The sequence below is a fragment of the Protomyctophum parallelum genome (genome assembly GCF_964188405.1).
Source record: "Protomyctophum parallelum genome assembly, chromosome: 12".
In the NCBI taxonomy this organism is placed as follows: Eukaryota; Metazoa; Chordata; class Actinopteri; order Myctophiformes; family Myctophidae; genus Protomyctophum; species Protomyctophum parallelum.
The window spans coordinates 24,408,008-24,422,438 of record NC_139712.1 but is presented as its reverse complement, the minus strand read 5'-3'; the positions used below and the strand labels follow the sequence as shown (position 1 = coordinate 24,422,438).

The 14,431-nt window shown below is 46.9% G+C and overlaps 1 protein-coding gene across 1 annotated transcript in view; it reads right to left on the bottom strand.

Moving 5' to 3' along the window:
- LOC310867958 (catenin delta-2-like) overlaps positions 1-14,431 on the bottom strand; it is a gene marked incomplete at both ends in the record, with an annotated part of 449,139 nt that overhangs the window by 240,426 nt on the left and 194,282 nt on the right. The window contains 1 exon segment of the mRNA XM_083778138.1: positions 12,526-12,698. Within this exon segment, the coding sequence (XP_083634264.1) occupies positions 12,526-12,698 (173 nt within the window).

The window sequence follows — 14,431 nt, the reverse complement described above, 5'->3', positions numbered from 1 at the left end:
CTCTCGACACGGCCAGAGCCACCTATTATTCATCCCTAATAGAGGAAAACAAAAGTAACCCAAAGTTTATTTTTTATACTTTGGCAAAACTGACAAAAAGCCGTGATTCCACTGATCCACGTATTCCTACAACTCTCAATAGTAACGATTTCATGAGGTTCTTCAATGGCAAAATAGAAACTATCAGAGATCAAATTGATGTACAACTACTCTCGGCTCCCACTGGACTGCCCCCAAATATGGTGGTCTCAGAGATGGCCGCACACCCAAATATATATATGGATAGTTTCTCTCCAATCGAGCTCTCTGATTTCACTTCAATGATATCTTCCTCAAAATCAACGACATGTACCCTGGATCCAGTTCCGACTAGATTACTCAAAGAGGTCCTGCCTCCGGTTGGTACATGCCTACTCAATATGATCAATATGTCCTTGGTGATAGGCTACGTGCCACAATCTTTTAAGGTAGCGGTAATCAAACCTCTACTCAAAAAGCCTACTCTTGATGCAGGCATTCTAGCTAACTATAGACCTATATCGAACCTTCCATTTCTCTCCAAAATTCTCGAGAAAGCAGTCGCCAAACAGTTATGTGACTTTTTACATAACAATTTATTAGAAGGCTTTCAGTCAGGCTTCAGAGCTAACCATAGCACTGAGACGGCATTGCTGATAGTTACAAATGACCTCCTGACTGCAGCAGATAATAACCTCCTTTCCGTACTGGTGTTGCTGGACCTTAGTGCTGCATTTGACACTATTGACCACCACATTCTGCTACAGAGACTGGAGCATCTGGTTGGCATCAGGGGTACCGCACTGAAATGGTTCGAGTCCTATCTGTCTGATCGATTTCAGTTTGTAAATGTCAATGATGGCTCCTCAACACGTGAAAAGGTCAAATATGGAGTCCCACAAGGCTCTGTGCTTGGACCAATACTTTTCTCCTTATATATGCTCCCTCTGGGTAACATCATCAGGGAACACTCTATACATTTCCATTGTTATGCGGACGACACTCAACTATATCTATCGATGAAACCGAACGAAACGGACCAATTAGTCAAACTTCAAGCATGTCTTAAAGACATAAAGAGTTGGATGACCCGTAATTACCTACTCCTCAACTCTGACAAAACGGAAGTTATCGTGATCGGCCCCTAAGAGACAAGCTAGCCGATGAGAACTTTTCCCTAGATGGCATTACCTTGGCCTCCAAGGCCACTGTAAAGAATCTGGGAGTTACCTTTGATCAAGATATGTCTTTCACATCTCACATCAAACAAATCTCAAAGACTGCCTTTTTTCACCTGCAAAATATTGCAAAGGTTAGGCACATCCTGTCCAAAAATGACGCAGAAAAACTTGTCCACGCATTTGTTACCTTAAGGCTGGACTACTGCAACTCACTATTATCAGGCTGCCCAGGTAAGTCTCTGAAAAGCCTACAGCTAGTTCAAAATGCTGCGGCGCGTGTGCTGACAGGTACCAGAAGAAGAGACCATATCACTCCTTCACTGGCCTCCCTACACTGGCTCCCGGTCAAACACAGAATAGAGTTCAAAATTCTTCTCCTCACCTACAAAGCTCTCAATGGTCAGGCACCACAATATCTCAAAGATCTCATTGATCCCTACAAACCAAATAGAACACCAGTGCGTCTACAGTATGCAAAAATGCTTACTGTCCCAACAATATCAAAAGTTACAATAGGAGGCAGGGCGTTTAGGTCCCAGGCACCTCAGCTGTGGAACCTTCTCCCGGCTTCGGTCCGTGGGGCTGACACGCTCTGCACATTCAAGACTAGGTTGAAAACCTTTCTCTACGACAAAGCCTATAGCTAGATCTAGCTGGATACCATGGTTGTACATTGTTGTGTGGGTCTGTCTCCCAGCAGTACTTGTAATATACACTATATAGGCTCCAGTAAGGCCTGCCACTAATCCAACATCCGGGGAATCTCTCCCCGGAGTCTCTTTTCGTCCTCCCCGTCGCAGTTCTGTGGACCTCTAATATTAACCCCCAACTGACTGCCGAGTGTGACCGTGGATCAGGCCTCTTCATGGAGCCCACCAGAAGTGTGACCTGGACCCGGCCTCACAGAGCTCGACCTCGACCAGATGTGGACCAGACCCCTCCACGGAGCCCACCTGTCTATTTCTGTCTATTTCTCTCTGTCTATCTCTCTCTCTCCCTCTACTCCCCCCCCCCCCCCGACACGGTCGAGGCAGATGGCTATCGATAGAAAAGGCATCCCCAGTCCCACGCGTCGATAGCACCCCGCGGTTTCATTTGATAAGACGTGTGGACACGTCGTGGGCATCCGAAGTGCTAACCACTTTCACTTAAAACAGTGAAGATATGGACTCAGTCGGACACTGTACTGTACTTTTACTCGGGGCAACTGCCCGTATTTATTTTATTTGAGCCGTGCACGTTGCTGAGAAAGACCATGGGGGCTGCTTGGTCAACCTCTCCCTGAATAAATAAAGCTTAGCCACAGGCTCACGCATCCAATCTCCTGACCACGTGGCCTCAATGTCAGTTCCAGGGCACTATTTCCTTTCAGTTTTTCTTTTTTTTCACGATGAGCTGAAGTTTGACGGCTGAGAACAGTGAGACCCACAACGCTTCCCAACGGCGCTTTATTTGAGGACGGGGGGGTGGGGGGGGGGGGAAAGGTCGTGAAGTCGGATTTATCGCCGGCCCCGAATGGAGAAGTCGAACATTTTAACGGGATCCTGTCACACAGAAAGGTGAGCGGGAAGACAAACACATTGACAGACGGGAAGAGGGAAATAGCGCTGGAGGCACGACTAGTGGGGTCGTTTTCCACTTTTATCTCTGCACATATACTTGAGTTATTACAGTACCTATGCAGAGTAAGGTGGTGCGTGCGTGTGTGTGTGTGTGTGTGTGTGTGTGTGTGTGTGTGTGTGTGTGTGTGTGTGTGTGTGTGTGTGTGTGTGTGTGTGTGTGTGTGTGTGCGCGCGCGTTATAGGCTCAATTTGTACTCCGTTGTGTGCTGCTGTTGCACACCTAAAATAGCACAGTAGTGTATGTACAAGCTCACACACTTGTAGATCTGCTATCTTTCGGGTGTGCAACACCAGCGCCCCAATCTAAGTCAGTGGTTTTGGGGTTTGGGTTAGAAATAATCACTTTCTTTTTTAAAGAATTTCATTCCTAAAATGACCTTCCTCAATGTATTATGGATGTCGCCACAACTACAGCAACGCATGCATTATTTAACGTGGCACACAACAGCCTGCGGTGAATGCATAATTCCATAATCATCCACTTGTGCATGTCGAAGCGTCCTCGGCATCTTCTAAAGTCGAGTGCTCTCAGATTCATCCTGGCACGGCCTGCGCTAACGGAGAGCGATTATACTCACACTAATCGTGTATACGCGCGTGTGGCTATTACGCTGGCGTTCACACTGGCAGAGCTCCAAAAGATGCAAGGCGACACATAGCATAATTCTGTCACCAAGTCGTCGTTGTAAGTGTTGATCAACGAACGCGTTGGCGTTGGCGTGCGTCCGACGAGAAAGATAAGCATTATGGGAAAATAACCCAAGGTTAACCCATTTTGACCTGGGAACGATTCTACAAATGCATTTCGAAATCATGACAGTTTTCTGAAAAACTCTATGTTTCTAAGTCAGTGGTTCTCAAACTATTTCATGGACCGCCAGAATTATATGTAGGCTATTTGGCCACTGAAACCCATCTGAAAATAGATAGTTCCATGGACACTCCATGGGTTAAAAGGAACAGGGAACTGGCTGACGGAAGATGAGTGGGAATGCTTAACACTTGATGGTCTTATACCTTTGTAGCTGCAGACCTGCAGTTGAACTGAAGCCAGTCAGCTACACACATCGTGTGTCTCTTTGTACCTGTGTGTATATTGATGTCGCTGGCTTCCATTGAAAATGAACGGTAGCCTATCTGCTTTGAACCTCGGCTCAAAGCAGGATTTTCAAACCTCCATAACCTCTGTTGCAAGACAGGATCTCACTGTAGTCATCGACTCATCGTTCAATTCTCTCTCTCTCTCTCTCTCTCTCTCTCTCTCTCTCTCTCTCTCTCTCTCTCCCCCCCTCCCCCCCTCCCCCCCCCCCCCTCCCTCCCTCCCTCCCTCCAGTAGAGCATTCCTGCAGTGAGACATGGAGGTGGCATCATGTATCCATGCATTATTAAAGCAAGGGGACCCTCTGGGTTATAAATATACCCCCCACGCCACCATCACTGCATCACGCTACATCTCTTATTCTCTCACTCACACACATGCACGCACGGACGCACGCACGCTGCACGCACGCACGCACGCACGCACGCACAGTGGATCATGCATCATGCCCTCCATCTCTCTCTCACACACACACACACACACACACGCACGCACAGGCATGCACAAACGCATGTTGTATTTTGAGCACATCAATATTTCAGGACAGCAATTTTATGAATGACATTTTATACAATTTACGTGTCATTTTCAAACATAACCCTAATTACTACGAAATATGAATCAGGCATAAATCCAGCACCCTGGCCCGCAAAGCTAATCCCTTCCTGAATATATTTATAATTGAAAAATCTGTTTCTTGTGAGCACCAGCAAAATGCTTCTCACAATGTTTCTCTGTCACGCACGCATGCACGCACAGGCGCGCGCACGCACGCACACACACAAATGCAAAATGCACAGTGATGGGCAAGCTACTTGGAAAATGTAGTAAGCTACACTACCAGTTACTCTCTATTAAATATAGTTCAACTACAACGAAGCTATGGACACTACTTTTTTTTTTATAATGTTTTTATCAACTTCATGATCAAGTTTCCACCGAACAAATAGCCTAATAGGCAGGCAAAAATGCTGAGTTTGATTGTTTATTAAAAAACAAACTGGAAACAAGCCCTCTGTATGGCTTTTGGTGTCAACTTTTTCACATTTACTTGTATTAATGTACCTTGCGGTACCATGTACAAAATATGTATTAAGTATGAGGAAAGAACCGTGGAAACGTAATAAATTAAAGGCAGTGAAACAATAATCAAATAAACACCAAAGTGTGGTCAAAAACTCAAAATGAATTTTTTTTTAACTATAGTTCAGTTCACAGTTCAAACAAAAATAAAAGGAACTAATTCAGTTCATAGTTCATAATTCAACATTTTGAACTAAAGTTCATGGTTCCAAAAAATGTTCTCTTTTTTTATATTATTATTGCCACAGCCTATAGTCATTTGCGCACCAGCTGAGAGACAGGGATTTAGAGAATGCTGACAGGCACTTAGAAATAAAACTAGTGTTGACTAATCAATACAAGTGGCTCTTATTTTGATGAGGCAGTTTCTGTACAGGAAGTCTGTTTGACTTGTAAACAAGCTGTGATGGATTTACTGTCAAGTACTACTCGCTAAACCACGTTAGCGACCATATGAAAACTGTCACTTAGACAATGTAGGTTACACACGCTGGAATTAAACATGGAACCTGCAGGCAGCATTAGGTGAGTAATTCATTGTAGCCTATATGTGTTGGACGTTCATGCTTGCGCTAGAGATAAACGGACAGCTGCTGCTATGGATGAGAGACGGATCTCCGCCGACAATGAAAGTGCCATGGTTTTTTTCCCCCACAGAACTTTATTTAACAGTCAATTTGTAACGTATTGCGTTTGTTGGACGTTACGTCGCTACTTGGGTCTAAAAATAGCTACACTACAGAAAACGCTACTTGGTTCAAAAGGAGCGATGCTACCATCACGCTACTGATAAATGTAGTTAAGCTACGTAGCGTCGCTACTTGTAGCTAGCTACTGCCCAACAGTGAAAATGCATGAGTGCATTCTTGTGTATATGAATACATGTTACCCATGACATGACCCACTTAAGTGCGTATCCATCAGCGGTGGCTTACATAAAGCTATATAACCACATCAACACTGGCCCCATTCATCTGACAAGCTCCACGGGAAAACTCAAAACATCACAGTGTTTGGTACTCGTTGCTTTTACATGTTTCACTGCGCAAAAAGCATGGAATACGGATGTGTATCTTACAGGAAACTCCCGTTAAACTTTCCAACTCCGGTAAACTCCCGAATTGTACCATCACACCTGTATATTACCGTATATTAACTGTAGCCTATATGCCCGCTACACTTGAGGTTTAGGGGCAAAATGCAGTGCCCGTAATTCCCAGTTAACATGACCTGAACAGTTAGTGACTACAAAATACTCTCAACTCGATCCACTTCTGGAGTCAAAGTATAAATACTCCCTGGTCAAATATTACTTAATTACAAGTGATATATAGTTGCTCTGTTCATTTCTTACTTTTTAATTATGCCATGTATTACACGAGAGGGTGAGCTTTATCGCAGTTCATTGACGCGGTCAGGGCCAATGAGGAGCTCTGAAAGAATCACTGCAAGTGAAATGAACATAACTTTTTAGTCTCTACATTTTGATTAGTTTAATTTGAGGCTATATATATATACCCTATATGCAAAATTAAATACAGTTATTTTTTTTCATTGAATTGCAAGCTTCAAATTATTAATAAAAAAACAAGAACATTATTTTTAATAACCGCATGCAGCAGTCATGAATAGAACAGGCAATATCTTTTAATGACGCACGGCACTACAGTAACCGCAGCTATGTGCACACTGATTGACCAGGCAGCGTGCGTGAGTGTGTCCGTGGGGGGCGGGGGTGTGTGAGTAGTATCATCATTGCAGAGTTAAGGAAATGAAAATGGGGAATAATTGGGTCCTGTAGGCTACAGGAGATACAGTAATTGGGCGTTTTCTGTCCCTCTGCAGCACACTGCTGTGATTATACAGTGTTTATTACAGCACTGAATGCGGCAGTGTGGATCAGGGGTGAATTATTACAGCACTGAATGCGGCAGTGTGGATCAGGGGGTGGAGCAGGGCCGGTATAGAGCAGCCGCATGCAGGGAAACCGTGAGGTTCCCGGTTCCATCCCAGGCTCGAAGTGTCCTTGAGCAAGACACACTGAACCAACCCCTATAGGGACGGAGCTTGATAACCGATACCCATATTCAAGCTTATACCGAGTACCCGTTATCGAAAAGCTCTGGGCTTATCAAGCCTGTTATCGGACGTCGTGTTTAAACAATCAAGACGAGAGGCGATCAATACATACAAGTAATAATCCATGCTGGTACAAACATGTCGGTCTAAAAGTGTAGTGATACCTGCCAACCAGCGCTGTCCAGGTAAACAAAAGTACGCTTATAAAGTGACTGTACACATATTAAGTTAACCCATTTTGGGGCGGGAACCCCTTTTGGTGTTAGCATTATGTTATGCTTTAGCTATTGAAAAATAGCAGATCTGCAAGCTCGTAGCGCGCCACTCGGTGGCGCGCTATGAGCTTGCAGATCTGCTAGTAGGTCTGCTATTTTTGAAAAATCGAAGGACGACTGACATGGAAACAACTATGTTGACATAGAAACAACATAGTTAAAAAAGGTCAATTGCCTTCCGTCTGTTAGAAAAGCACTGTACTGTATCTGAAGGCCCCTTGTAAAAGATCCTGGTTCTGTTCAGAATGTATTGTCTCTTCTGTCTTTCCACAACACAAAACAAAGTGCTCACTAGTGGTGCTCGATAAGATCCCGGGCTGGATAAGCCTGATCGATAAGGTGCTCGTTCTAGTAAGAGGCTCCTGGAAGAAACATCTCTGGCGGGATTTGAAGTCACAGAACGCCAACGCGAGGATATTAAATGAAGTGGACAGAAGCCTCGAACACATGAAGAATGGCATGTCGCCTCACAGCTAAAAGGTCCTATGGGTTCGATTCCCGCTCGGGTGCTGTGGGTGCTGCATGGCGGCGTGTTTCCTCCTCCGCGTCATCGGCGCCCATACCCGAAGGCGGGGTTGGCGAAGGGGCTTTCTGTGTGGATTTTGCATGTTCTCCCCATGTCCCCTAGGGTAGGTACCCTCAGAAAAAACATGCAGTAATCCTGGTCACTAAACTGCCTCCCCCTGGCCTAAACTGCCTCCCCGTGGCCAGCCGGGGCGCCTGCTGGAGGGGAAATGAACTGGTTGGAATAACGTGTTCCTTCCACGCGCTACGTCCAACCAGGGAAACTCCCCCCTGTCAGGTGTAAAGGAGCAACTTGGACACTCAGGCATGAAGGAAGCATAAGTTCAAGTCCGTTGCTCTCCCCTTGTCCCCCATATATGGGGACTAGGTTGGTGGAGGGTGTGTAGAGCCCAGGATCACATTAGATAATTGACACAGGGGTGAAAAATGGGTTACAAAATCGTGGGATAAAAAATACAAAATAAAATAAAAGAATGGCAGGAACCTTGTGTCTGGCTATGCATCTCGTACCAACGGGTCAGAACCTGGTGTGTCTGGTTATGCGTCCCATACCAACGGGTCAAAACAGCAAAAAAAGGTACTTGACTGAGTACAAGTAGTGGCCCCTTATTGGCCAAGGGATCTGTAATGGGAATTATGAAAATGAGAATACTACACTGTTCTAAATACTATGGTATTATTATATGAGTCATCCACTTATAGGACAAGTAGTGTCCCTTTTCACCTCAGTGTATTGGGGAGCCAGGCTCTCTCATCTGTTGGTCGTCTGTCAGATGACCTATTCTTACATAGATCCTTATTTGACTATTATGTCCACTAACCACACGTCCAGTGTATTATGGTCTCTTGTTTGTTTATAAAAGGGGACACATGTATACAGCTCTGGAGTCTCCCTGGGCTGTACTGAAGCTCTTGTATTAACCCATTTAGACCCGAGACCAGATTAAAAAAATGTCTTCTAAATCACGACAGTTTGGTGAAAAACCCTATGTTTCTATATCAGTGGTTCTCACTTTGTCATGTCAAGGACACCCAGAATGCCATGCAATTGCCTGCCGGGAGCCCTATCTGAAAATATGTAGTTACAGGGACCTCCCAGAAGCTAAAAACGTTCGCTCTGAAAGAATATATTCAAACATTTGGGACACATTTTCATGACTTTTCAAAAATAGCAGACCTACAAGCGAGTGCCACGCTACAAGCTTGTAGATCTGCTATTTTTCAACAGCTAAATTACAACATAATGCTTAAAACACCAAAAGGGGTTCCCGCTCATTCCACTCTCTACCTATTTCTTAAAACTCTTAGTGCGAGTACTGAAAATCTAGTCATCCACCCATCCATCCATCCATCCACCCACTCATCCACCTATCCACCGACTCATCCACCCATCCATCCATCCAAACACGCATCCACCCACCCATCCCTCCACCCACCCATCCATCCACCCACCCACTCATCCACCCATCCATCCATCCATCCACCCACCCACTCATCCACCCATCCATCCATCCATCCACCCACCCACTCATCCACCCACCCATCCATCCATCCACCCATCCATCCATCCACCCATCCATCCATCCACCCACCCACGCATCCACCCATCCACCCATCCATCCACCCACCCACCCATCCATCCATCCACCCATCCATCCACCCATCCACCCATCCATCCACCCATCCATACATCCACCCACGCATCCACCCATCCACCCATCCATACATCCACCCATCCATCCATCCATCCATCCATCCACCCACCCATCCATCCATCCACCCATCCATCCATCCACCCACGCACTCATCCATCCATCCACTCATCCATCCATCTACCCACGCATCCACCCATCCATCCACCCACCCACTCATCCACCCATCCACCCATACATCCACCCACCCACTCATCCACCCATCCATTAATCCACCCACTCATTCATCCACCCATCCATCCATCCACCCACTCATCCATCCATCCACCCACTCATCCATCCATACACCCACTCATCCATCCACTCATCCATCCATCCATCCATCCACCCATCCAGCCATCCATCCATCCATCCACCCATCCATCCATCCATCCATCCATCCATCCACTCATCCACCCATACATCCATCCACCCACTCATCCACCCATCCATCACTCCCTCCCTCCATCCATCCATCCATCCACCCATCCATCCACCCACTCATCAACCCATCCATCACTCCCTCCCTCCATCCCTCCACCCACTCATCCATCCATCCATCCATCCATCCATCCACCCATCCACCCATCCACTCATCCACCCATCCATCCCTCCACCCACTCATCCACCCATCCATCCATCCATCCATCCATCCATCCATCCATCCATCCACTCATCCATCCATCCACCCACTCATCCACCCATCCATCCATCCATCCATCCATCCATCCACTCATCCATCCATCCACCCATCCATCCATCCATCCCTCCACCCACTCATCCACACATCTATCCATCCATCCACCCATCCATCCATCCATCCATCCATCCATCCATCCATCCATCCATCCATCCATCCATCCACCCATCCATCCCTCCACCCACTCATCCACCCATCCATCCATCCATCCATCCATCCATCCACCCACTCATCCACTCATCCACCCATCCATCCACCCACTCCTCCATCCATCCATCCACTCATCCACTCATCCACCCATCCATCCATCCATCCATCCACCCACTCATACATCCATCCATCCACCCATCCATCCATCCCTCCACCCACTCATCCACCCATCTATCCATCCATCCATCCACCCATCCATCCATCCACCCACTCATACATCCATCCATCCACCCATCCATCCATCCATCCCTCCACCCACTCATCCACTCATCCATCCATCCATCCACCCATCCATCCATCCATCCCTCCACCCACTCATCCACCCATCTATCCATCCATCCATCCACCCATCCATCCACTCATCCACCCATACATCCATCCATCCATCCACCCACTCATCTACTCATCCACCCATCCACCCACTCATCCACCCACTCATCTACTCATCCACCCATCCACCCACTCATCCACCCACTCATCTACTCATCCACCCATCCACCCACTCATCCACCCACTCATCTACTCATCCACCCATCCACCCACTCATCCACCCACTCATCTACTCATCCACCCATCCACCCACTCATCCACCCACTCATCTACTCATCCACCCATCCACCCACTCATCCACCCACTCATCTACTCATCCACCCATCCACCCACTCATCCACCCACTCATCCACACACTCATCCACCCATACATCCACTCATCCACCCATACATCCACTCATCCACCCAGCATCCACTCATCCACCCATACATCCATCCACACACTCATCCACTCATCCACCCATCCATCCACCCATCCCTCCCTCCCTCCATCCCTCCCTCCCTCCCTCCCTCCCTCCCTCCCTCCCTCCCTCCATCCATCCCTACTTACTGTAAGCTGCATTGCTAAAGTCAAAGCACTCTGCAAGTAAAAGATACACGGATGAGGATAGTGGGGGAGAGAGAGAGAGAGAGAGAGAGAGAGAGAGAGAGAGAGAGAGAGAGAGATAACTGCGTGTGAAAAGAGATTGGGTGGGTAGGTGCGGTGCAGGGGGGCTTATCAGAAGGAAGGGGGGAGGGGGGTGGAGACCGCTGGCACCGCTAGCGAAGGGGAAAGCCGAGCGAGTGGACGGGGGACGCGGCCGCTTGTGCGCCGATCCGTGGCGTGCGGCTTCCCCCCGCTCCGGTGGCAAGTCGAAACGGAGTCACACTTTATTTAATCCATTCTGGACGGGAACCCCTGTTGGTGTTTTAAGCATTATGTACTTTAGCTATTGAAAAATAGCAGATCTACAAGCTCATACGAGCTTGTAGATCTGCATTTTTTTTTAAATTTAATCGTGAAAATGTGACGCGAATGTAAATTTATTCTTTCCCAGTGAACGCTTTTCACTCAAATCTTTGCTTCTGGAACAGCATTTAGAAATGGGAGTCTGCGGCCAAATATATATTATTCTCTGGGTCCTTGACATTAAGTAGTGTGAGAACCACTGACATAGAAACATAGGGTTTTCAGAAAACAGTCATGATTTAGAAGGCATTTGTAGAATCAGTTCGCAGATCTAAATCAGTTAATGCATTTTGGGTGGGAACCCCTTTTGGTGTTGAGTGCTGCGATACGAGCTTGTAAGTCTGCTATTTTTGAAAAATCGAAGAACGACATACAGAAGACATTTTCAGAATCTGATCTCAGGTCAAAATGGGTTAATAGAGACTCAATCTCTGAGCTAGCGGAGCGGTCGGCGCGCTGCGTGCGATGCGCTCTCTCTCTCCGGTATGCAGCCCCTCTCCTCCCTGCATATCCACATTTAGATCTCTATAGCTCCCCCCGGCAAAGCACGAAGAAAAACACCTTGACACTTGAACTCGAGTGACACGAGAAACAAGTTTGAAGACATTTATGAACCACTTTAAACTGCACCCGCGCCGAGTTGGCTCTGCATCCGGATCGCTACATAAAATGTCTTCGCTCCCAAAATCATCCCCCAAAAGTGAGGATTTTATATCACCAGTAATAATCAGCAGCAGCAGCAGCAAGCTGTTATACTTCCTACCTGGTTGTAGCTGTGCACGGCTCCCCCGACTTGCCCGCTGCGCGCAGGGCTGGCCGCCGCGATGCTGTCGCTAAGGGCGAGGGTCTGGTTGCTATGGTAGCTGGCAGAGTAGTGGAGCGAAGCCTGCGGTGTGGCGTTGAGCTGCAAGGAACTCTGGGAGAGATGTGGCGGTCCTGGCCGAGAGACACGGAGAGAGAGAGGGAGAGAGAGAGAGAGAGAGAGAGATGGATATGCAGGGATGCACAAAGAGGGCGTGAACGGAGTTGAGCGAGAAAGAGAGTGAGTGTGTGTGTGTGGGGGGGGGGGGGGGGGGAAGAGGGAGAGAAAGTGGGGGGAGAGCGATATAGAGTGGGATAGAAGGAGAGAGTGGGAGTGAGAGACAGAGAGAGAGAGAGAAGCAATTTAGAGCAGGCAGCAGCAGCAGTGCAGTGCTCACCGCTCAGTGAGTTGGAGATGGCATACATAATTTATTAGCGAGAAGGGGAGAGAAATAGAGGAATAGAGCGAGCAGGAGAAGGGGAGGGGGAGAGAGAGAGAGAGAGAGAGAGAGAGAGAGAGAGAGAGAACTTATACAAAGCGAAGCAGACAAGTTTTTCTTTTCTGAGGGCAATGTTTGGAGTGGTTCGCTGTTCGCCAAACCACTCCAAACGTCACCGACAACTAAGCGTGCGCAGTTGCGTATCTACGTCATCCAGCGGCCCTGTACGCCGACGAGCCTCCTGTGTGTGTGTAAGACAAAAAGGGATTCCCACTGTGAGATGAATCATTTAGTGGCTGGCGCTGCTCCTTCATGTTTAGTCAGCCTACTCTCGCCCGACGCAAGAATGCATCTGGCATGCGTTTGAACTACTACTGGAAAATAAAAGCGAAAAGAGTTTTTTGTTTTTTGTTTTGCCCGATTTAGAGTTTGTCGTACTGTAGCCTATATTATGCATTATGTATTATACCCCCAGTGGATCCCCATGACACTGGGTCGGGACCCATTTGTGGGTCGCAATTTTTGCGACCCACAAATGGGTAAAGTGGTTAAACTGATCTTGATCCAATATTAACACATTTTGCTGGGCCCCACTTTGAGAACCACTGGTGTGTGTGGTGCGTTGTGAGCCAGTGTTGATTTCGTCGACTACAACTAAGACGAAATACTAAATAGGAACTAAATAAAAACTAAGCTATGGTGACTAAAACTAAGACTAAATATACTGACATATTTCGTCAACAAATAAAAACTAGACTAAAATGTTAGGAAGGGACTAGTGGACAAGAGATCTAGTATAAGTAATTTTACAAAAATAGCCGATCTACAAGCTCACACCACGTCACGCTGCGACGCGTTGTGAGCTTGTAGATCAGCTATTTTGAGCAAGTGAAAAAACAGCCATTACGACGGCATCAAGGCCCGCCAAAATCCATTTTGTTTGACTAAATCAACTGTACATTTAGTCGACTAAAATCTTAAGACATTTAGTCGACTAAAACTAGACTAACACTAAAACATTGCAGGTGACTAAAATGTGACTAAAACTAAATGAAACTATGACTAAAACTAAAATCAAAATGTGCTGTCAACAACACTGTTATGGACCGGCACTCATTTGGCCACGCAACACTGTCATGGCGCCGGCGGGGGGGAAAAAACCCAAAGCTGTGAGTGGAAAGCTTCTTGTCCACAAATACCCTCCTTCCTGTAAGCTGGTGAGCCGTTGAAACCTGCTCTGTCGTCCTTGTCTTTTCATACAGGCTCAAAGAACAAGGCTTTGGTTCCACATGGTCGCCGTCGAGCCATCTCGACTTTTCTTTCTTCTCTCCAGGGAAATTAATGCCCCATTTTCCCATACCACAGTGTCACACACAATTAGCAAAACATGGCCGATCTGCGAGCTCACTACTGTGAACTTGTATATCT